Source organism: Amphiura filiformis, chromosome 8, assembly GCF_039555335.1.
Source record: "Amphiura filiformis chromosome 8, Afil_fr2py, whole genome shotgun sequence".
In the NCBI taxonomy this organism is placed as follows: domain Eukaryota; kingdom Metazoa; phylum Echinodermata; class Ophiuroidea; order Amphilepidida; family Amphiuridae; genus Amphiura; species Amphiura filiformis.
Genome location: NC_092635.1, coordinates 14,959,231 through 14,984,851, shown reverse-complemented (window position 1 = coordinate 14,984,851; position 25,621 = coordinate 14,959,231). Strand labels below are relative to the sequence as shown.

The following is a 25,621-nucleotide window of genomic DNA, read 5'->3' as shown; positions in this document are numbered from 1 at the left end:
GTATAATGGATGAAGTAATGTGCTATCAGCAGTAGATAGTAGATGAAGTAGTGATATCAGCAGTAGATAGTGGATGAAGTAGTGTGCTATCAGCAGTAGATAGTAGATGAAGTAGTATGTTATCAGCAGTAGATAGTTGTAAAGTAATGTGCTATCAGCAGTAGATAGTTGATGAAGTAGGATGTTATCAGCAGTAGATAGTTGATTAAGTAATGTGCTATCAGCAGTAGATAGTGGATGAAGTAGTGTGCTATCAGCAGTAGATAGTGAATGAAGTAGTGTGCTATCAGTAGATAGTGAATGAAGTAGTGTGCTATCAGCAGTAGATAGTAGATGAAATAGTGTGCTATCAGCAATAGATAGTGGATGAAGTAGTGTGCTATCAACATAGTAGATGAGGTAATGTGCTATCAGCAGTAGATAGTGGATGAAGTAGTGTGCTATCAGCAATAGATAGTAGATGAAGTAGTGTGCTATCAGCAGTAGAAAGTGGACGAAGTAGTGTGTTATCAGCAGTAGATAGTTGATGAAGTAGTGTGCAATCAGCTGTAGATAGTGGATGCAGTAGTGTGCTATCAGCAGTAGATAGTTGATGAAGTAATGTGCTATCAGCAGTAGATAGTTGATGAAGTAATGTGCTATCAGCAGTAGATAGTGGATGAAGTAGTGTGCTATCAGTAGTAGATAGTAGATGAAGTAGTGATATCAGCAGTAGAGAGTGGATGAAGTAGTGTGCTATCAGCAGTAGATAGATGAAGTAGTGATATCAGCAGTAGATAGTAGACGAACGCGGAAGGCATGGTCAAAAGTACTATTTACGGCTTGGAGGTACTATTTACGGCTCATCCGGGACATTGAAAATACTATTTACGGCTTAGAGGTACTATTTACGGATAGGAGTACTGATGGTAGAACTATTTTTGGTCATGTGGTCCACTTTTAACCAATCAATGAACAAGAATATATTAATGAAGTATATAATAGACGAAGTAGTGTGCTATCAGCAGTAGATAGTGAATGAAGTAGTGTGCTATCAGCAGTAGATATTGGATGAAGTAGTGTGCTATCAGCAGTAGATAGTGAATGAAGTAGTGTGCTATCAGCAGTAGATAGTGGATGAAGTAGTGTGCTATCAGCAGTAGATAGTGGATGAAGTAGTGTGCTATCAGAAGTAGTGTGATATCTATTTATTGTTTCCTTTGAATATCCCAATAATAAACCACATTTGGCAACATTTGTTTCCTTTTGGTGATATTTATTTTTCATTGTTTTCAAGCAGCACACAGGGTTCTATTATAATGGTTCAATTCTTTATACATTGGCATCTTTGGGTTGGAAGCATAACACAGGAAGAAGCAAACAAATACTGGTATACAATAAGACAATAGGCATCATGTACACTTCCTATAATGTATTTGAAAGTACCAACTTTGTTCAGCTCCCAATAGGCAAGACTCACAACATCATGGATTGATACAGAATGGTATATACATAGTTGGTATAGTAGGTATAAAAAACAAATAATTTTTGCCTATTAAAAGTTGAACAAAGAACATGTATAATCACTTATGCAATTATACAATATTAATGCACTAAGCGTATTTTTCTAATGGCTTTTCTGATTGGCTATGTGGTTCTAAGAGTGTATGAATAGTAGATATTTGATGAAGTATTCTGTTATCAGTAGTAGATAGATGAAGTAGTGTGCTATCAGTAGTAGATAGTCAAAGAAAGATTATGATATCCGCATCAGATAGTTGTCAATAACAAACCACAGCAAACAACATGAATAATTGTTTCCTTTGGTGATCATTTATTAATACATTGTTTTCAAGCAGCACACAGGGTTCTATTATAATGGTTCAATTCTTTATACATTGGCATCTTTGGGTTGGAAGCATAACACAGGAAGAAGCAAACAATATACAATAAGACAATAGGCATCATGTACACTTCCTATAATGTATTTGAAAGTACCAACTTTGTTCAGCTCCCAATAGGCAAGACTCGCAACATCATGGATTGATACAGAATGGTATATACATAGTTGGTATAGTAGGTATAAAAAACAAATAATTTTTGCCTATTAAAAGTTGAACAAAGAACATGTATAATCACTTCTGATTTGAATGTGGTGGGATAAGTATTGCTTGTAGTTTGATTGGAGTGGCTGATGGACAAGATAATCCGAGGACAGTCATGTCAGAGATGACCATGAAGTTGATGCTGGTGGCAGCACCATTTTTCTGTGATTAATTGTAAATTTATTTGTGACAAAATGGTGGATTCTGGATCAAGCTTATGCATCATTTCATGCATGACACCTAATGGCTCACATGCTTATTATCTGAATTATGAATTGTGATGGAATCAGGTAAAATGATTTGGATGTTAGGACAGTGAATTTTATGATATATTATGAGAAATAAAAATGCAGTTTCTTTTGTTTTCTATTGTTTAAACAGTACTACAAATGTTCATTTCTCAAAAACACACAATTATAAATCAGAAAGTGATCACATGCTACCTTAAAAATGTATTATAGGAAATACATGTATACAAGTTGTCCTTATATAAAACAAATCTTATCTAAGACTATTATCATTATTACGCAATATTTATAGGGTGATTTAATACAGAGCACACAGCGCCTTACAAAATAATTCAAAAAGCATCAAAAAAGCAATATGCAATGAAAAATAATACAGAAAAAACATTTGCAGAAATATTAAATCTGGAACAGCTATTTTTATACATTTCATACAAGCAGACATCAATTCTCTGATGTCAACTGGAAGATTATTCCAAAGCTGAGGTGCAATAACAGCAAAGCAACTGTATCTGATTCGTTTTCATTTAAATCATTTCATGATTTTTTTTTGTCACAATGACCTTCAACAATACCAAATACTGTCCATCAGTTCACAGACACTACTAATATTTGCCACTGAAACATGGGACAGAATTATTGCATGAGAAGAAAAATATTGGTGGGGTACCGCACACTAAATCATTGTAGAAATGATGTAACCCAAATGGTTTATAGCAATAGAATAGATTATGATAATCCTTATCAGCATTCTAACATACATTGTACATCTAAAACGCCTCTGATTATACAGGCCGTGTAGTCTGCACAGGCAAATAAACCTGTAAAAGTGTGGTTCCTTCTGAGAATACAGGCCGTGTAGTCTGCACAGGCAAATAAACCTGTAAAAGTGTGGTTCCTTCTGAGAATACAGGCCCTGTAGTCTGCACAGGCAAATAAACCTGTAAAGGTGTGGTTCATTCTGAGAATACAGGCCCTGTAGTCTGCACAGGCAAATAAACCTGTAAAATTGTGGTTCCTTCTGAGAATACAGGCCCTGTAGTCTGCGCAGGAAAATAAACCCCTACAACTGTGGGTTCTTTTGAGAATACAGGCCCTATAGTCTACACAGGCAAATAAGCCCCTACAACTGTGGCTTCATTTAACATTTCGTAAAAATACATACACATAAAAGTGATTTGAGGTGCCATTAAACCCATTATGAAAGTTTACAGTAATGCAAAAAATTACGATTAAAAACTGGTGATTTATAGTGCACTAAATTATACCAAATCCCTAAATACACATGGTCTTAGCACACTTTACATGAATAAACTCTTCACAAGAAAGGACCTATCAATCACAACAATCTTCAATATACAAATTAGCCTTACATATTACATCTATGTCTATAAAGTGTGAGAACATTTTGATTTGGCAACACTTGAGCTCTTTCTTGACAGTTCTGTGACTCCCTCAAAGCTTCCATAATCAAAAGCGTTGCTGTTTCATGTCTTTGATGCACTCATTTTTCAGTTGTTGAAGAAATAATGTAATATTTTCACTTCAAGATTCAAAAGAGACAAAATAAAATGCAGGCAAGGGAAAAAATAAAATGCAGGCAATAGGCACAGTGTCATTAAATATTGATGCAGCTTAAATACCATGAATATAAATACACATTTTGATTCATATTTATAAATAATAGTACAGACAAAATAATAATAATGTAATAATTTTTATAAATATATGAATACAATTGGTTAATGAATTCTTGCAATTCTGTCACAATCAGATGGAATCAGGCATTGAATATGTTGCTGTCAAAAGAAAATTTACTGTAGGATAATTATTTTATTTGTGTTCTGTGTTCAAACCGAGAACTTACACTTTACATGACTGAGCGTAGTGCGTAAATAGCCCCCCAGAGTTCTCCATGTCAACATCATCAGTTGATCTTTCATATTGTCACGATGGCCAAACGTGATTGGCTAAATCGACATCGGGTCACATACCAATCAGTTTGGACACACAGATTGTACACTCGTGTATAGCATAGACCATGTGTATAGTCACAGAGTAACAAGAGTAGCTAAGTATTTTTGGTTGAACACAAATTCAACAAATTGTCCTATAAATAATACACATGTAAGCTTTTTAATACACTCCAAAATTGAGGACTAAATGTATTAATACTTCATATGTAATGTTTATTTTGAAGCATAATTGGGTTGTTCTAATTGAAATCCATACACCCTCTATCGAAGACATGATCTTAATCTTCCACACAGAGAGTGTGAATTTCAAATGGGGGTTTACCTGAATGGGTGAATCCATGCTGAAATCCACACTCCCTGTGTGGAAGATAGGGGTGTATGGATTTCAACTGGAATAGCCCATTTCCAACTGTCAGATGTGTGATGTGAGATGCTTAGGACTGAATGAATGAATAGGACACAATTGTATGTTATGTTCAGAGTGCATTCACAACAAAATCAACATATATAAAATTAAGGAACACTTTAAAGCCATAATGTAATAATTCCTTCAATTTTGAAATTTGTTATTCATACTAAAATAAAACTAGTAATCTGTCCATTTTGAGCTGAAATAACAAGGTAGTCTACTGCTTATTTTGGCTGTTTAACATGCAATTCTATAGGAGGACATAAATTCATAATTCACTTTATGTTGAACTTTGCTCTGTTGACCTACAAATACAATAAATTTGAGTGATTCCATTTAGGTGCAAGTTGGGACATGTGTAAACATTACAAATATGCCAAAAATTCAAATTTGAAAAAAAATTAACCAATTTCATATTATAAGATCGTACATTATGGCTTTAAGCCCTTTGAATGTTATGGGAAATCCCAACTTATTGGAGTGTCAAATGCAGGTGCATCACAAAAGAAATGAATGCACTGCAAAAAGGTTATCCAGCACATAAGAGGTTATCCGTTTCCCCCTCCATATCGAACATAATGTAAACACAATGGAGTAAAAATGTCTTTTTACTAATTCCTTGAAAACTTATCCGAACATAATTAGCTAATTATCACCATACAAATAGATATACTTAAAAATCCGCAGCAATAATGTATTGAACACAAACAGCATCAAATTTATAATAAATAATTATGTCACACAGTGTACAATGTTCCAATATAAAACCTATACACAAAGGCTGGTTATATCAATAAGCTGTTTTACGTAGGCTATATTGCTGGTGACAGCATCATTTTTCTGCTATTAATTCTTCACAAGGTTTCAAAAAACTTGACACATTTTAGTCCTTATAGCAATACATGTCATCACTACTAATGCTTATGCAGGCTCCTATCCAGTAACAGCATCATTGTTCTCCTTAGTATTACTTAGTAAGATTAGCCCTGTGTAATACACACAGGTAGACCTTTGACTGCTGCCCTCATTCGTCAATCTTCTGGATTGACGACTGAGAAAACTATGTGGAAAAAAAGTGGCGGACTTTTGCAACCAGATTCTGGTTGCACATGAATATTAAGCAGGTTGCTGAGAATGCGCAGTTGTGTCCAAGACCAAGTTTGTTGTTTTTAGAACTTCAGAGCGTGATCTTTTCACGACGGCGCAATACATACAGCGCGGTACACATGCGCCGCTAGTCAGTCGCGCTATGGCGCATTAACCAAAGTCGCAAGCATGGGTCTGCCACAATTTGAACTGTAAGATAATCAGTCGTCACTACGAAGTATAACACAGTACATGCGCAGTGTAGACGGCTGGTGGAATAAGTCTAGGTAGACCTAATGAGTTGCGCAGTCCCCACCTTCTTGCATTGTGCTGGTATAGGAGATGCAAGAGCCTGCTATACATAGGCTGTATGGTCTAGTTGATGTATGAAGTAGTTATTCTCCATAATGGACTGATCAATATTTATCACCAGGAATTTTTTAGGTGAAAATTTTCACAATCTCCTGCTGCTTTCAATTAAAATGCGTTTCCTTCCTATTGGGCACTACCAAGTAAGATATTGCTTCATGCTATAGCTAATAGATATTGTCCAAATATGGCACTTGTACACACACAACACGGTACTACATAATTATACAAAACTATTACAAATCAACAAATATACACATTGAATAATGTAGTGTATATACACAGATTTATCCTAAATTATTTGCACAGAAATCACATGCATGAATGAATTTGACGAATTTTTATGAATACAATGTTAAGAGAAATTACCAGAGAATCATAAACCAAAACTTGCAGTTTCCAACAAGTAGCTAACAAAATGTTTGATTGATTCAAAAGCCTAAAATAATTTGTGAATGGGTTATTCAATAAGTGAATAGGAATTTTTGATTTTACTATCCTCTACCATGTGATAGAGAACAGGCAGGTCCAATATTTTGAGTAGTGGATGCCGGTGCAGCCGGTATCCACTATGATAAAATATTGGACTTGCCTGTGTGGTAATAGTCATCTGGCTTCCTTGAGGCAGAGACATCAGTACTTTGGGCATGTACAAATGCACTGCCTTTGATAGTGTGTGTCAGGGTTATAGCTAGCCTAAGTTGAGTGCCGGCTAATTTTACTATCCAATTAGAGGGCTAACACAAGGGATCTGGGAATAGGCTAGAGGGTATACCCCCCCAATTTTTTAATTTTTTTTTACTCTTTTTATGATAAAAATTTTTTAAAAAAGATTAAAAATTTTTTTTTAGTGCCGGTCGGCGCCGGTCCATGCCGGTTACCCCCGACCGGCACCGACCAGCGTGGCTATAACCCTGCTGTGTGTAAACATGCCAGTTCTTTGTAAGAGTCAACGCTTGGCTGTAATTTAATACTGCACACACTTGAGGACACAATGACGCTACTGCCACAAGGAAGCCAAATGGACTATAGATACTGTCAGTCTCACCTTATTAAGCTATTACTATAAATAGACATATTCCCTCTGTACTTCACATTATGAAACTACAAACAATAATGAATCATATTAATACAGTTATCATGCAATGGATACCTCAATGGAAGCTGATGTATTTACATATGATATTTAACTGGACAATCAGGGGCAAATCCAGGTTTTTGAAGGGGGACCCACTTGCTGGTCCTCCCTGGATCTGCCATTGTATACAATGTAGTCTGGCTCATATTGCAGCTATAGTGAGATCCTTGTACAACATTGCACTGTATGAATTATATTAGAAACATTTATCTCTTGCTTTAAGGTTATACCAGCCCAAGGTCATTTTCTAAAAATTATGCATGCTTTTATGGTTGTATAGATTTGCTCAGCATCATGCTGCATGCGTAAGATTGGGATGCAGTTCATCCTTCAGGAAAGCCCTTCTCCCCATGATGCTTCTGTACAGTTTGATCAGCTCTTAATCGGACCTTATAACATCACAGATTAATATCAATATATTTTCTTTCAAGAATTGTCTTGTGACAACTTGTCAGAAGTATCGCAATTTATTAGTTAAAGCCCTATACTTTACCTATTTTATTTAATACACACAATTTAGACCACGCAGGTCAACTATATCACTCTCAATGTGGATCTATTTTTGGGCATAGTGGTAAAAGCCTAACATTCCTACTGATAAACACTAACAAAGGTTATCTTTCAAATCATCCTTTCCCTAGTGATAAAACTGGTCTAAAGTTTGCCCTGAATTGCACTGTTATTAGATTGGATGAACTAAATTAGTATACAGTTAAAAGTACCACCTTACTTGTTGGCTACACATAGCCTGTCCTTGGATGCTTATTGTCTGTATGGTAATACTGTTTATAATTAGATTTACTATTTGTACTTTGATAAAAATGTAAGTGGTAATCAAAAATCATTACACATTTGTAAATACTGTTTATCATCAACAAGTCAGATGATTTGTAAAGAAATTACTAATTTTGAAATCAGTTTAATTAAGCTACAATGATTTTAAAGCAATGTTTGTAATTATTTACATTGGAAGAACTAGTGATTGTAAGTAACATGTAATAATTTACAATTGCATATCTACATTTTCTGCAAACTGTTTGCCCCTATCTGTACATACATTATGCTTCACATGTTTCTGTTCTCTCTGAAAGTTTCATTTTTCAAGTCTCAAAAATTATATGTTTTTGAAAAGTTAAGATTAGTTTTGTAAAACATTAAATAAGCATAATAAAATTGATGAAATTGCTCATAAAATGTTAATGTCACAGAAACTGTAAAAATTCATATGAGAAGAGTAATATGGGAAGATACATGGAATAAGTGATACTTTTATTAAAGAAATTATGCTAATATTTCCATTAGATTCCAAAATCCTAATATTTAGACAAAAATGTTCTCAACTTGGAAAGGTTATTGCTTCCTCTAATGGTGTCCAAAGAGAAGACAAATATTTGATGAATTTTTTGATGGCCAAATTCTCAATATGCACTACCATTAGTTTGATCTCCTACTGAGGAGTGGATTGTGAGAGGGAGGCAGATTAAACATGGCAGAATGGTCGACTGCATATCCGTCGCTTTTTCAATGGGAAATGAACTTTGCTGCTTGGATGATGTCACAATGAGGTTAGCATTTATTTTATCCCGTATTGAAAAGCGTGTTCCGACGGATCTACACTCGACAAGTCTCATGGTGAATGTTCTCAGTCATTCAGTAGTTTTTCAAAATCAACAAAATTTGAGAATAAATTTTATACTGGAATTTACTATCATATGACCAACCCTGTGGGTCAATTGCTTGATGACGTCTGGAAATGCCAAGGTGGACAGTAGCAATCTAAATATAGTATATTCCAAAGTATTAGATTTTTTCTCAACCAGAATTCTTGGTAAAGTTGCTACTGACTGAGAAAAACAATAATGATTTGTAAAACCAAGTATTGATTGAGTATTAACAAGCATCACTTTTAACTGGTGTATGATAATAATTAACCAATACAATACTGTAGGCCTATATGTATGCCTGCCCAAGCTGAACACAGCCAAATTTCATTATACACATTTGAAAGAGGTATAAAGTGTTCAACAAAAGATTGCCACAAAACACACTATCAAATAATTTGGCTGCTGAAATGCCAAAGTTTGTACTGAATTTGCTAATTGCCTCATTCATCAAAATACCATATTTTATGCAGAACTACACCTTTGGTAAAAAGTTTAAAACCCCTGTTAAAAATACACACTAAAAAAGAAGGGATATGAAATTTTTTTTAAATCACACACCTCATCAGTCATGCAGAAGGAGAAACATACTGCGAGATATCTTTTTGTACTTTCAACATTCCTTTTCCCCTATATTTTAGTTAAAATCATCATAGCACCTTTATGTTTTTTCACAATACAATTACAATTATCACATACACATTTTTGTTATTGATTTGTTTATATACTTGAAAAAATGTAAAGTTATTTTGTGTGTATTCTTGAATAAGCATTTTGCATGGTGTTAGTTGATCACTTTACCTTATGGTAAGATTCCCAATATCTATCTCAGAGCTTCTGTGAAACCAGATCCTTTTTATGGAATAAAGACCAAAATGTCTTAAAATGGCAAACATGTCTTATTTATTTATACACAAGCAGACCAAGACCAACTTGCTCATTCAATTTTTTTTCAATTAGGAGTAAAAAGTGGTTCATGGAACCAACAATGTATTACATACAAATGTGAAAATCTATACTTCCTATTAGTATATATGTCATAGACAAACCTCTCACTCCTCCATTTGCTTATTTTGCCTTGATTTTCCCATTCTGTGAATTATCCTTGACAAAGAATTCTGGGTAAGTTGTACATCTCCATGCCAACAGTTGTGGGATGAATAAAAGGGCTAGGTTGAGAATCCAGAAAGTTGGAGCTGTTGCCTCTGGTACCCTGAAGATGTATGGTGTACGGGAGTGGACGGACGCACCAAGATGAGCTATCTGGGCCTGAAAAAGGACAGTTTTATAGTTAACACAGTTTGGTTATTTTATATTTTATAATTTAGATCAAATTTCCATTTTTTATTCGAAGGCACACATGTAATTGTTTTAGTTTAGCTTTAGTTCAGCGAGATGTGCTCGCTTTTTAGGTTATCATCTACAAATAAACCAATAGGTTATCGTCTACAAATAAATATCATTGGCACTGGGGGCTGGGACCCACAGTGATTTTTATATGCTTTTGGCCCGAGGTCCTGCCTTTCACTGTTTAGTCATACACATGGTAAACTGGTCCATTACAGCACAATAGTCAATAAACAACATCCAAACACACAAAGTGCTTCTGTAGTTGGATTGCTGTTCAAGCATGGATGAGGATCCAATTACACATCTATTACAAGAAATTCAAGGCACATCATTATATCCTTGTATCTAATGGAAGGCAATAAAGAGCAACTTGGCTTTACTCTGGAGCCCAGGAAAAGTAGGCGAATAGGCCCACGCACAATCACAGACCTGGATTTTGCAGACGATATTGCTCTTCTAGCTGACAGCCTCAAAGACGCAGCAAGCAAGAACTGTTACATCTTGTTGAAGCTGCTGCACAGAAAGTGGGACTAGGAATGAATGCCAAGAAGACCAAGGCAATGTTGTACAAGGAAACTCCGTCTTCAATAAAAACACTGACGGAAGCGAATTGGAGATAGTACAAGACTTCAAGTATCTAGGTGCATGGACTGCCAGTAGTGAGAAGGACTTCAACATCAGAAAGGCACTTGCTTGGAAAGCATGCAACAGCATGGACAAGATCTGGAAAAGTAATCTACCAAGAGATCTAAAGATCAAGTTGTTTACCACCACTGTAGAATCGGTACTAACATATGGCGCTGAAACATGGACAATAACAACCAAAATGAGAAAAGCTATGGATGGCTGCTATACCCGTCTCTTGCGGAAGGCACTAGATATCTCATGGCAAACTCACACCACCAACAAAGAACTATATGGGAATCTGCCACCAATCTCTGAGAGGCTCAGGATTAGAAGGTTAAAGTTTGCAGGGCACTGTGCAAGAAGCGAAGAGGAAGCAGCTTCAAGTGTTCTTATGTGGCAGCCCAAACATGGAAAGCGAACAAGAGGTGCACCCAAGAAGGATTGTATCAAGATGTTGGCAGATGATACAGGTTTAACAGGCCCAGACATCAAGAATTGTATGCTTGACAGAGCAGTTTGGAGAGCCATTATGGGAGTCCGACTACAAGAGTCGACATAAGCAAGTAAGCATCTAATATTCTTGTATGGCTGAAAGTAACTTTCATAAAGTAGAACCAAACACAAGCTTACCTGTATCGCTGCTCCTCCATGAATAAGTGACCAATCATACATCCACTCACACCCAGGGTAGAGCAATCCATAGATGGCAACACAGTAATATGGCACAAAGTAGAACCAATAGGTTATCATCTACAAATAAATGACAACAGTACATGTAGATTAGGATAGGAAATTACGCGTTGTGTAAAACATGTCCCTGCACAATTACTATCAGGAAAGGCAAGTTTGTGTGAAAAATGAACATATTTGTAAACTGACTTCAAATGACCCCTTTATTGAGCTTTGACCTCACATATGTTGACAATACATGTGGCAATGTAGCAAGAGTCATTGTGTTCTATTGGACGAAATCATTAACAGACGCCAAGGGTTAACATATTTCAAGCTATTTCGCACATGCGAACTATTTCATAGTTCCCTTTCCAAAGCCATTTGATGGGGACAAACACAATTTTTGACAGCTGTTGTTGTGAACCATGCAGTGATGTGTAAAAAGTATTTTATATCCCTGCATGTTAGAAACACCTGAAAACACACAGAGACACACAACACACAGAGCCACACAGACTTGGTGGTTTTACAACAGAGTTAAGCTTTCAAAAATGCAATAAGAATCAACAAAAATGTTTCAGGTTAGAGTTAAGCTGTGTAAAATTCAGACACAAACATTGGTTAAATAAGACAAAACCTTGTGGCCATCACTGAAATCTGATCTTACCTGGAATTTAGGATAGATGACTGGATCAAGGAGATATGGCTCATATTCTTTTACATACGTTTGTGCAATTCCAAAGGGGCTATTTAACGCAGCCTGCACGAATAAAAACACAATGTTATCATTTCTGTTACATTCAATATGTTCAACTGCTATATGTGGGTATTAGAAATTTTGGATTCCCTTCACATTATTGTTAAAAGCATTTGTGTTCCCTTTTATCTCACATTTATGTATTAAAAAAATCATGTTCCTTTTTTTCCTGAAAAAAGAAGAAGAATATTCTCCAAATATATTGATCAGTGCTATGTTCCTTGTACCAGATTCATTCACTCATTCATTCATTCGTTTATTTCCATATATAAAAATATACAACTACATCAAAAATATATCTATTACAATAAACTACAAAAGAAACACAATATGGCGGAAAAGGCAGGAAGGCCAAAGACCATCTTAAACATGATCATGAAGTGTATAATTTGTTTATTGTGATTGCATGATTTCAATTTGCCCATGTAAGCATTGACAATGTACAGTTGGGTAAAAACCTGGGTTTAAAGAACTCTCAATCTTAAATTAATTAATGACATAAATAAACCAAATTGAGCATATAAGTATTAAATTATGAGTTTTAAGACTAAGCTTACCAAAAATCTGATAAAAGCCAGAGTTCCAGCAAAGAGGAAGAATGCAATGAAAAACATGTCCAATGGTCGCGATGTAATTTTCTTTCGTTGATCTGATTGCACCTGTCATGGATAAAAGAGAAAGTCTTTTGATGTAATATGGATAAATTAAATGATGATAATAATAATTATAAACCTTCTTCAAAGCTTTATTGGAAATCTAGTTAATCTGATAACTTTCATAACTGAATACCTGAGTGGAAGAAGGGCCCAACTCCAATTTTTTACAAAAATGAGTTAGACCCAGCATTTTATTGCCAGCAGACTGATCTTCCTTGTGTGTGAAGGATGAGCCAAAATCCACTCTCCAAATAGTCTTCCACGTACACTTAATCATGGTTTTCATGGAAGAAAGGCCCAACTCCATGGAGTTGGGCCCTTCTTCCACAAATATAGTGTTAAAGAGGAATTTTGTTCATCCATGAAATCTGCTTTTCACTGCAATAAATTTTCTTGCCAACCTATTACATGAGTTCTATTTGTGCAATTAATGGTAATTATCTAATTTCTGTAGCTATTTATAACACAGAACTGGTACTTGTGGTATATTAGTGGAAGAAGGGCCCAACTCCAGCTCAGTATTAAGACCTGTACCGTTGCCATGGAAACATCATATATAATTTGAATGTATGTACTATTGTATGTTCGTGTATTAAAGGTCCCCTGAAGATAAAAACATTCTGCCTATAAAACTTTTCCAAATATTAAGTTTTTTCTTAATATCTCAAAAACAGTTTTGATGGAGTTGGGCCCTTCTTCCACTCAGGTATTCAACTGTATTTTTTTTTCTAATTTCAATGTGCTTGCAGCAGCATTCTTATTGAAAGTCATAGCTTCTGCATTACATGTAATATTCTTTCAAGTAATAGTTTAAGCCTGGTTGTAAAGTCCTTGCCATACGATGGATTGCAAACTTAACTTTGTATAATGAACCTCAGGTCAGGTAGCATTAGGTCAGGCCAGTAAAACTTACCTGAGTCCGGTTCACTTCAAGTTATGCTTTTTCCTTCAGGAGCCAGTAACATGCTAAGAATGGATATATAGCAAATGGCATGTTGAAGATGACAGAAGGAGTGATATGATCCCCATATTTGCCAGCAAAGTTAGCAGGTAGGAAGACTATCATGCTGTTGATGATGGAACCTGCCCAGTATAAGCCAACATCACGGTAACTCTGACTATAAATAAATAAACAAACAAACAACATATTCAGTGGGTGTGGTTTAGCTTGTGTTTAAAATTTCATTAGTTTCTGGGTGTCATCTATGAGGCGATAGATGACTGTGGCTGTGTCATCATGGTAAATGCTTGTTGAGGCGTGCACTTAATTCAGATCCTTAACTAACTGCTGCTACAATACTACAGGCATGGTCTCTGCCAACAAACCACTGTGAACTCATGAAAGGCCTCGCATTATGAAGTAACAGTTTCAGAACAAAGCGCTTAGTAAATGGGGGCACTGCCCTCTCACTAGCTGCGCATGTAGTGTGTTATAGGCGTAGAGCACAATATACGCACCCGATCGCAGTACGGGCAACTGAAATTGCAAATAAGTACTGAAGGTATTCATTCTGCAAGCATGATCATCTCTTTCAATAATTGAATGCTTTTATCCTCTGTAACATTTGATGCTACATGTATGTTTTCATGTTATTAACTCATAATATCACTTTTCAGTGTAAGTCTAACATTATAAACACAGTTCAGCACTAAATTTGCTCTGCCAAGGCAATCAAGAATGATGTATATGCTCACCACCAAAATCATGTGATGTGGACAAGAAAAATAAAATACAAACATGAAAATTATTATTTGCTTGAGTTGACATAAATTATTCACTTTTCTTGATCACATTTACTGCTGGGCATTCCCAGATAATTTGACTCATAATGTCTGCTGACATCTACCGTACTTACTTCCAAACAATAGCTGTGACCATCATAAGGTACATACAATACTGACCAGTTCCATCCCAGTAACATATCATTACCCCATGAGCTGTGGTTAGGTAAACTTCACCCTAAGTGGAATTAAAAAAACACCAGAATTTATTATGGGCGGTGTAATGATTATGTGAACATTCCTTAAAACCATAATCATGAAGAAAAACACTTAAATGTTCTTAAGGGATCTAAAATGAGCGTTTATTGAGTTTCGACAGTATTTTTTGAGGGACATGAGAGCACCCCAGACCTATCGAATTGCATTCTGAATACTGAAGCATGTCTTTCTGATATCAAATAATTTTCATTTTTGAAAATCACAATATAATACAAATTTTATGACAAATTATAAAAATTTGATATTTTTCACATTTTGATATATAACAGTCCTCGAAGTAAATTATATAAATCTAATGATATATTCTTAAAGTGTATGTAGCAGGGAGGAAAAGCCGACGGTCAATTGAAAATTTTGACCTTTCATATTGAAGATATAGATTTTTTTCCCAAAAAGACCTAATTTTTTTTTGTGTTTTGGGAAAAAAAATCCATATCTTCAATACGAGAGGTCAAAATTTTCAATTGATCGTCGGCATTTCATCCCACCTACATACGCTAAGTATAAATCATCAGATTTATAAAGTTTACTCCGAGTGCTGTTAAATATCAAAAATATCAATTTTTAATGATTTGCCATAAAATGTGTATTAAATTGGGAATTTCAAAAACCAAAATTATTTGATATCAGAATGACATTCTTCGTATTCAGAATGCAATTCGATATGTCTGATGTGCTCTAATGTCCCAAAATAAATACTGTCCAAACGTTCATACCCCAGCCCTTAAGTTGTACAATACACCATTTATACCAAAAGAACTCTTGTTCTATAGACCGTATTGAATAAACTCAAGCGGAACGGTATAACAATTGAAATGGCAGCCACGTTGGTTCTAAGTTTTAAGTGACAGAGGAACAGGTGTCTAGTTTGATTCCAAAACCATTCGTAGTTCGTACCTATCACATGTTTTATTGCATTATCGTGCAAATTGCCATGTGGTACCTTATGGTGGACAGAATTTTATTTAAATGAGGACGAGTGACGTAGTATTCGATAGGGTCTATAACTGAAAATAATCTTTTCAAGGTTCAATTTAAAAGAGAGGAAATGGAGTGCTAAATCTTATTATTTGTATCAATATCAAAAAACATCTATAACCTTTATAACAATTTGGATGAGTGTTTTAATAACACATTATTATGACTAATAAGACTTTACCATAATTAAAGTTACATTTGCTAAAGTCATCAACCTTTCAAAAAGAAATGTTTTTAAGTTGAGAAGGGGGATGTAATGATTATGTGAACATTCCTTAAAACCATAATCATGAAGACAAACACTTTCTACTTCCTTCACATTTGGATCTCTACCAAACCAGACATTCCATAGATATTACAAGTTAGAAACAAGTGTCTTAGAACATCATGATCTTATATGGTTATGACTAACTTCTCTTAATAATTATAATATAAGAATCAATCATCCAAATGATCCAATGAGAAACCTATTTAATATTAATATTCATAAGACCATACCTGATAACCATGCTTGATAATATAATCAAATCACTTGTATTTGAGATCATGAAGAATCAACAAGTCTAATAAAATACTACAATAGTAAAATATTGAGTCTGGAAGACCATCATTACAGGCGGTGCAATAACTATATTGTTGGGGGAGTTGGGAGAAAATGTCCAAATAGAGTGCCAACAAAAATCCCCCCCTTCAGCCTGCCAAATAATCTTTCCCTCTGCCTGCCAAAAAATCTTTGCCCCCCCTTTGCACATGTAAATTTTTTGCGATCCCAACTAGCCAACCTTACTTGTGTAATATTAAGCAGGAAATTTTGCATATATTTGAATTTTAAACATTTCTCCACTGTCTTCCTAAGCCTTTTTAGAGCATCTTATTGAAAGGGTGTCTCATAAATGTGTGCCAAATCTCCCTTTCAACCTCGCCAAAAAAAATATTGTCCTCAATTTGAACCCTCTGGCTTATATTTATTGCACAGTCTCTCAATATCATAAACTAGGATTCTGGATTCTTGAGTTCCTTTGATGAGGTTGGCTGTTACACAACTTGACCTCAAATGACTTCTGATCTCAGCAGGTAACCTTCAACATCACCATTTGATAAAAGTTCTCATATATTATTCCATTTTTTTCTTCAAAAATAAGGCCAGTAAAAAAAACCCAACAATACAAAAACAAAAAAACAATTCCTTCACTCTTATTACCATCGAATGCTTTTTTTTTTACTGAATTGAAATTACTATTATTTATTCAACTGAATTCCTATTATTAGCTCCATTACTTTGAAATCTGGATTCAAATACAAGTCAAAATGTACATGTACATGTATAACATGACTAGATTGACTATTAATACATGTATACCCTTTCAGAACTTACCTCCTTAAAATAAAATGTTATGAAATTGTCGATGACTCCATCAAGCTCCAGAGCAATTATCAAATCAATGACACATGTCCAGGCAAACACTGCAAATACTGAAAATATGTAATATTCAAGGATAATATTAAAATAATCATATTTTACATTGTAAATGTAAATTAACTACTCTTCCTATACCTTTGTACAGGAACCACTATTTGTCAAATGGTGATGAATGCACACTTTTACAGTATCATAGTGTTAACAGAAGTGCGAACGCGGCAAAATTTGTCATACCTGGAACTTAAGTTATCATTTTGGAGGAAGCTGCTAAACATTGCCATTTTATTCTGCAGTTTATTGCTGATTTAAGTGATATCACAATCTTCTTGTAATTTTGAATGGTAATTACTACATGTGACTGACATTTCTATTTCTCTTGATATTACATGTTCTTTTGTAAACTTTTGATTTATTCCCTAAAATGTGTGTACTGGTATTGTATAGCGTGTCTCGTCTCAAATTGAGAGAAATGCCATGTTGGATTTCTCAGTGGCATATTCAAATCAGTGCATTTTTTTGGTTGTGTCAATTCACCCTTCTTCGGAATCTATGCATGTGTAATGTATACACCCTGTGGGATTATGTATGTAGGTTAAAATGTGTGATTTGAATCAGCCACTACGAAATCCAACATGGTATTCACTTGAGACAAGACAGAAAAGCACATACAATGTACATATGTGTACGCAACCCATGCAATTTGAGTTGACTGGTGCTATCAGTTGCTAGTTATCAGTTATCTGTCTTCTTACATTTGTATCTGCACACTGACAGGTTCTGATACCAACATGTCACTAAGCTATCTCATATATCTGAGCATCACTGTTTGTGCGTGTATGGCAACGACCGTGGGTTGCATTTTTTTCGCACATATTTATGCAATGGTTTGCATTAATTGTGCCACAGTAAAATGAAAATTGGGAATAAACACGGAAATATCAAAATGAATAAGGAGAGTGCATGGGTGCCATTATACCCTTGAAAGAAAGTCAATGCAACATTTTCATTATTTATAAATTTATTATTTTCAAGCTTTCATTAATTATAATATGAATAAGCTGCTCTATAGATGTTGGTTTTTTTTTGCACTTTCATTCATTCCATTTGGGCAATTCCAGTTTGCAATGGATGCATTAACATCTCAGAGCAAACTTGTGCATAATTTCTCAAGCAACAAGTCACTAGCGTGTCCAGGGTGGGGGGCTTCAGCCCCTCGCACGCACAGAAAAAAAAAAAAAAAGAGGAGGAGAAAGAAAGGAAGAAAGAAAAGAAAAGAAAAGAAAGAAAGGAAGAAAGAAAAGGAAAGAAAGGAAGAAGTAAAGGAAATAAAGAAAGCCAATGATAATAGCGATATTTGAGCCCCCCTTCCCCGCTTAATGGATTTAGAGTACCCACGCATGCCGCCATATTACAGGCCTATGATACGTCAGAATAGACGTACATTTAGGTAATCCAGGGGAATGGAGGAGATATGCCCCCAACATTTTAAGTGGGGGTGGCGGGGCTGGAGTATCCTTTTGCCCTGCACCTCCCCAAAAATCACATATACCTTTTTTTCTTGATAATTTGGTGAATTTAGACTAAAAGAGGGCCTGAAATTATGCATTTTTAGTTCACCAAATACAAAATTTTCTTACGTAAGGGGCCAGCCCCGTGGACCGCCGCAATCGCTTGGCCTGCCAGTGTTGACAAGCTTCCTAAACCCACGATCCAAAAATTGTGCATATATATATGTATATGATAGATGTGATTTATTATCGAGTAGACACTTTCTAATTTTTCTGTGGACTTTTTGGAAACTTATATTGAATGTATTTTGATTTTTTTTTTTTTTTTTTTCTAGTCCAAATCAACCGATTTTGGCAAAAACAGAGCTGGGTTTTCAATGATATGGGCAAAATTGTAACAAAATATTCATCCGGCTGGTATAGAACTACCTATATTGGTATCATCTCATCGCCTTTTCTAGAAATTTGCGCCTAAAAGTATTTACCAATTTGCATGATTCCAGTTTCAAAAATACAAAAAAATTTAGCTTCTCAGAGGACACATCCCCCTCAGACACCCCCGGCCATCAGCGGCGGAATCGGGAGGGGGGGGGGGCAAGGGGGCCAGTGGCCCCTCCACTTTTTGACCGGGGGGGGCCTGCCCCCCCCACTTTATCCAATAATGTGCTGTGTGTAACATGTCTGGGTGAACATAATAATCAAATCTCTATTCTAGACCCTTTAAGGGTCTAGAATAGAGATTTGATTATTATGTTAAACATGCTTAAAGAAAACTTGTGTAAAATGATGCACCAAATGGCTTCAATTGGACCTTCATTTTGCAAATTTTTCCAACTCCCTGTGTTAATACACACTACACAGTGTGTATGGATAAACAAATTCCCCTTTTCGCTTCACCCAACACTAAAAGCAATAATTTATACAATAATAGTGAAAATTTGTCCACAAATGGCTTCAATTTGGGCCTTCATTTAACCCATTTTCAGATTTTTCAAACTAAAATTGTACACAATAATAGTGCCAGAATGGTCCACCAAATGGCTTCAATTGGGCCTTCAGTTTGCAAAAGTTTCTCACTTCTGGCACATCCCCCTCAGACACCCCTAAACGTCGGCAAGCTGGGATACTTAGTGGCATAAACGATTTAGATTCAGCCCCCCGCAGTAACAAATCCTGCACACGCCCATGCAAGTAATACATACTGTTGGCATACTGTGTTCATACACAAAAAAATAAATGATTGTTTATTATTTTTATTACAATTTTTTTTACAAAATTGTCACTATAGTATAAGCAAATACCAAAAAGAAAATGAAACATGTGTGCCCCCAAAGCACTGTGTGTAGTACCCACCCATGGATGCAATTATAGTTTATACACAACTACGACACTCCTACATTGTAGTATGTTCCGGTGTTCGTTTGATTGGTTCTCGCTATACATGTACAGAATGTATGAATTATCCAATCATCAAATCAGGATCCCTGGTGGTCAGGATCAGAGCCAAACTTTAGTCTTGCCAGCAAGACTTCAGTCTTTATCATAAACATAATGACATCTACGGACCTACAAAATGTATCGAGGCTACATGTATGGTTACAGTTACTGGAACTAAGGGCTCATATTGAAATTCCCTTACACAGGAAGGTGTGCGCCATCCTGCAGCTTTCCTGTGCTAGCCTTCTTTTGTTAAAATCCTGGGCAGAGTGTATCATTGATGCATATAATCCATCCGTTTTATGATCGAGCTTTCCTGAGGCGCGCGCTTAGCGAGGGGAATCCTGCCTTCTTTCTGTGTGAAAATGTGGTAGGGTATTTCAATATGAGCCCTAAGCCAAACTTCTGTGTTTATAAAGCCATGTGCAGTACAGTACATGATAAACTACTACATAAAAACTACATTGTATGCTGATCCGATGCAAGCCAAGTTCCAGGGTCTTAGCTAGAAATTGAGGGTTGCCTGTCATTTGAATAAAATTGCTTTTCCTAATTTGACCTTTAAAACATTTACCAGACATCTATAGCCCATTGGGGGTTCAAAAAGTTCAAATATGTTCTGATATGGCCTTGTTCTACAAATTGGGTCTACTAAAAAGGTCAATTAGCTTCTCAAAACATACAATTTATTTTTTTTATATTTCTGTGTTTTTTATTTTAACAAGATATCACACAAAAAAAGAATTACAAAGCAATCAAAACAAATCACAAAGATCACAAAAAAAAATAGCACAAATTTAACACCAATGATACAATCCAGCAACAAATGTTGAAAAATCATAGCATACCTCATAGCATACAATGTAGATCATGCAGCCTTCAAAACTTTATAAAATAGATACAGCTAAAATTACAAATCAAATCTCCATTTACGGAAATGGGCAGAAAGCTTGTCTTTACCCTTAGCAATAAAGTATTCTGTTTCCTATTAAATTTAACATGGGCCCTAAATCCAATAAAAGTTGGCTTTTTATTTTGAAATTTGCAAATATAAATATAATATTTTAAAATCAGGAATAAATGGGTAAGGAATTTATCACCTGGGACACCAAACATTCTATTAAATTTTGAGCAGGAAAAATCAATATCATGTTTGTTGACAATTACAGAAATAAGCTCATTCCAAATTGGTTTAACAACTTCACAGTCACAGAACACATGAACAGTTGTTTCAGACATCTTATCACAAAAGGAACAATTTGGGGAATCCTTTCTTTTGATCTTAAAAAGAAAATCATTGAAGGCGATAGCCTTGTGAAATATTTTGAAATAAAATGAACGCAGACGAGTGTCAATAGAACATTTAAAATTATTAAGGTGAATTATTTCCCAATCCTCGCAAGAATCACAACTTGCTTCAAGATCATCCACCAACTCACTCCAATCACTCATACGCTTTTCAGGAATACACTTTTCATTCATAACAGAATACATGTACTTGGGAACTTTTGTATTTCTGAAAAGATCTTCTACAATACGATCAAAAACAATAGTATGAGTAATTTCAGCAGTTGGATTATCGAACCATGCTCTGGGAATATTTTTCATTAGAAAATTATACTTTTGCCTACCTCGGCCGAAATATCAAAATCAAGGACTAATTCTTCAAAAAGCTTAAAATCAGGGAGAGATGGATTAATTAAGTCATTTACAAACAAAATACCATTGTCCCACCATTCTTTGTAAAAAAAGTACTGTTTTGATTTTGATCTAATATTTTTATTATACCATAAGGACTGACAAGCTCCAAGGTCTGAAAAACTAACATCAAACAATAACTTAACAGCACTTTCTCTATAATAATACCACGTTCTAAGTGAATCGGCTAATTGAGAACTCTGTAAATATTTTAACACTCTTTCAGGAGCATATGAATGCCACAGCATATCACCATACAAATCATCCATTTTTGTTAACTCAATGGATTTCCACAAAGACTTATAGTCATTGTCAAGCAAAAGTTTAACCCAAGTCATTTTCTGTGCAATGGCAAAATTATAAGGATCAATCATACAAAGACCACATTTATGAATAATCATTGCACAAGCATTTTCTTTTGACTCTATCATTACCCCCATTCCAAATGAATTTGAAAAACAATTTCTCAAGTTGTTTAAAAAATGATTTAGGAATTTTGATAGACAAAACTGAAAATAAAAATAAAAGTTGAGGCAGGAGTAGGGACTTAATAACACAGATTTTTCCTATCATTGAAAGGTTTCTAGAACGCCAACAATTTAAAGTACCCTCAATTTGTTTAAGCTTAACCTTAAAATTCAGATCAAACATAGAATCAATATTCAAGGAAAAGTGGATGGCGCCTAATGTTTTAAATTGGTTTGTTTTCCAAGAAAGACCTTTATCTGTCAATGGGAAGTGTAACGACCCCTTTTTTGCACCAATCCAGAGTGCTTCTGATTTGGATAAATTAATCTTGCAACTTGGAACAATTTGAAAATTTGTTCACATTCTCAAACAAATTCACGAAAGAATCAGGGAACCATCCAAAAACATGTTGAATCGTCAGCAAACTGAGAAATTTTTAAATCCTTCTGTGCAATGGAAATGCCCTTAATACTTGAATCTTGCCGAATCGAAATGGCCATTGTTTCAATCACCAAAAGAAATAAATATGGAGAAATCGGGCAACCCTGAAATATCCCATTGTTCATATCAATGGGTTGTGAAAGGAATCCGTTGTTTATCACATAACTTTTCCTATCAGTGTAGAGTGTTCTTACCCAAGAAATAAAAGTATCCCCAAAATTAAAAAGCTTTAAGACCTGAAATAAAAATTGATGATTGACCGAATCAAAAGCTTTCTCAATATCTAATAAAAGAATTGCACCTGGGATTTCATTATGTTCAGTGTATTCAATAACATCCAAAATCAATCTAATATTACTACCAATATTTCTTCCTTTAAGAAACCCAGATTGATCTGGATCAATCAGATTCGATAAAAATCTTTTTAATCGGTTTGCCAAAGTTTTTGCAATAAGTTTGTAGTCAACTGTCAATAAAGAAATAGGCCTATAATTCTTTAGAAATACATAACGGGTCCTTATCCTTTTTAGGAAGTAAAGAAATAATACCATTCCTTTGAGACAGTGACATAAGACCATTATCCATTGAATAATTATATGAATTCATCAACATATCAGAAATATCAGACCAAAAAACAATGTAAAACTCAGTTGGTAAACCGTCATACCCTGGAGTTTTGTTTTGATTCATAGATACAAGAGTATTATACAATTCAGCTTTAGTAAATGGCTGATCAAGGAATTGCTTATTTTCCTCACTTAGTTTAGGAATATCAATAGTATCTAAAAACTCATTACCATTACCATCAGCATTGCTCTGGCCGGAGTAAAGTGCCTGGAAAAAGGAATGAATTTCATTCATAACATTACAAGAAATGATGGAATTATCATCAAGCTTAAGCCTATGAATATTTTTCCTATCAGAAGACCTTTTCTCTAAATTACAAAAGTACTTAGAACTTCTCTCACCGTGCTCCATCCACCGAGTACGCGAACGAATCATCGAACCTTTAGTTTCAACATCTAAAATTTTATTAAGCTCAGCCTCAAGCTCATCCAGTTGATTGGTTGATGAATTGTTAGATGAACCATCATTCAACTGAATTTTAACTTTTCAATTTCATCCATCAATCTCGCTTTTTCAACTTTCCTTTCCTTCTTTTTCCTAGCACCATACTCCATACAAATACCAGTAAGAACACATTTCAATGAATCCCACAAAATATTAGGGTTGCACTCAGCATTTTGATGAATATCTTTAAAGTCATTGATTTTTGACTTGATTAGATTGATAAAATCAGAATCATTACGTAAAAAATGGCAGTTAAGTTTCCAAAACCCAGGGCCTTTAATAGGCTGACCATCATTAAATTGTAATGTAACAATTGAATGATCTGATTGAATACCAGGAATAATTTTTGAGTTCAAACAATTAGTCACTAAATTGTCTGAGACAAGAATAAAATCAAGTCTAGATAAAACTTTGGGGGACCGTTGGTGTCTAGTGTATTGTCTCAAATTTGGATGAAAACTTCTCCAAATATCACACAAATTAAATTCTTCCATTAAAAGAGAAATAATTTCACTAGAGTTAATATTTGAGTGACGAGGCCTACATGTACCACCTTGATAATCCAGTGGACCAAGGACTGCATTAAAATCACCACCGATGATTAAGGAAGAATAATTAAATTGGTCCACTTTACATACAATTTATAATATAGCATCTGTCAAAGGCATTAATTTTGCCCGTCCCAGGAGCAAACTCCCCGTCTAAAATGACGGCCAGACGGGTGCCTAGCTAAGACCTGCCAAGTTCATTGGATAGCATACTCAATCTGCAGCAATATACTTACCATAAAATGAAATGTCCTGTGGTTTATTTTGCTTCTGTGTGTACTTGATCATCAAGTAAGTTATAAATGTAATCACTGCTAAAACAATGCTACCAGCTACAAAAAGCGTCCATTGCTCATTTAGGCTACTTTTAAATAAGTTCAGTGAATAACTGACAGGTATTGCTGTCAGAGACAGGAAGAATACTCCTGTAGCAGTCGCCATCGTTGTGTTGGAAGAATTCCTGTCAATCCTGCTGCCACTTAAAATACTGTGTTCAGTTGCACTGTGAATGTTAAGCAGGCAAAACTGTTAATTATATCTGTTGCATGCATGCTTCTTATCATCAGCTTTACGGATTTATGTACATAAAAAGGCAAAGGTCATCCCATGGCACAGTCAATAGTCAATACTGCACTGTTCAATCTAAATGTAAGCTTATCTGATCAAGACCCTGGATATATTATGTGGTCTGATTGAGTGAGAGCTACTCTCACATCCATTTATTAATCAGAAACACATAATACTGATTAGCAAGATGAAAAAGACACACATGCAACTATATTAAAATCAGATACACAAATGCACCAAGTTAATCAATAATCAAACACAAAAAGTTTGACTTTTGTGCAATGTTTATGTTTGTAAACTTTTCCACTCAACTGTGATGGATGTAATCTAACAAATAGACGTTTTCCGATTATTTTTTTATGAAAACAGTTTGTATAAAATATAGTAAAAATTCACGTTGGTTTTAAAAATTTTCATTATTTATGCCACTCTATGTAGATTGAAATTATAAACA

The 25,621-nt window shown here is 35.0% G+C and overlaps 1 protein-coding gene across 1 annotated transcript; it reads right to left on the bottom strand.

The window, feature by feature from the left end:
* Positions 1-1,796: 1,796 nt before the first annotated feature.
* Positions 1,797-25,479, bottom strand: LOC140158675 (transmembrane 6 superfamily member 1-like). Its single transcript, XM_072181854.1, is given in 8 exon segments — positions 1,797-10,237; positions 11,576-11,695; positions 12,285-12,377; positions 12,932-13,033; positions 13,944-14,148; positions 14,887-14,990; positions 17,385-17,482; positions 24,837-25,479. Coding segments are annotated over 8 exon segments (1,128 nt in total). The 5' UTR covers positions 25,042-25,479; the 3' UTR covers positions 1,797-10,036.
* Between the last annotated feature and the right edge of the window lie 142 nt (positions 25,480-25,621).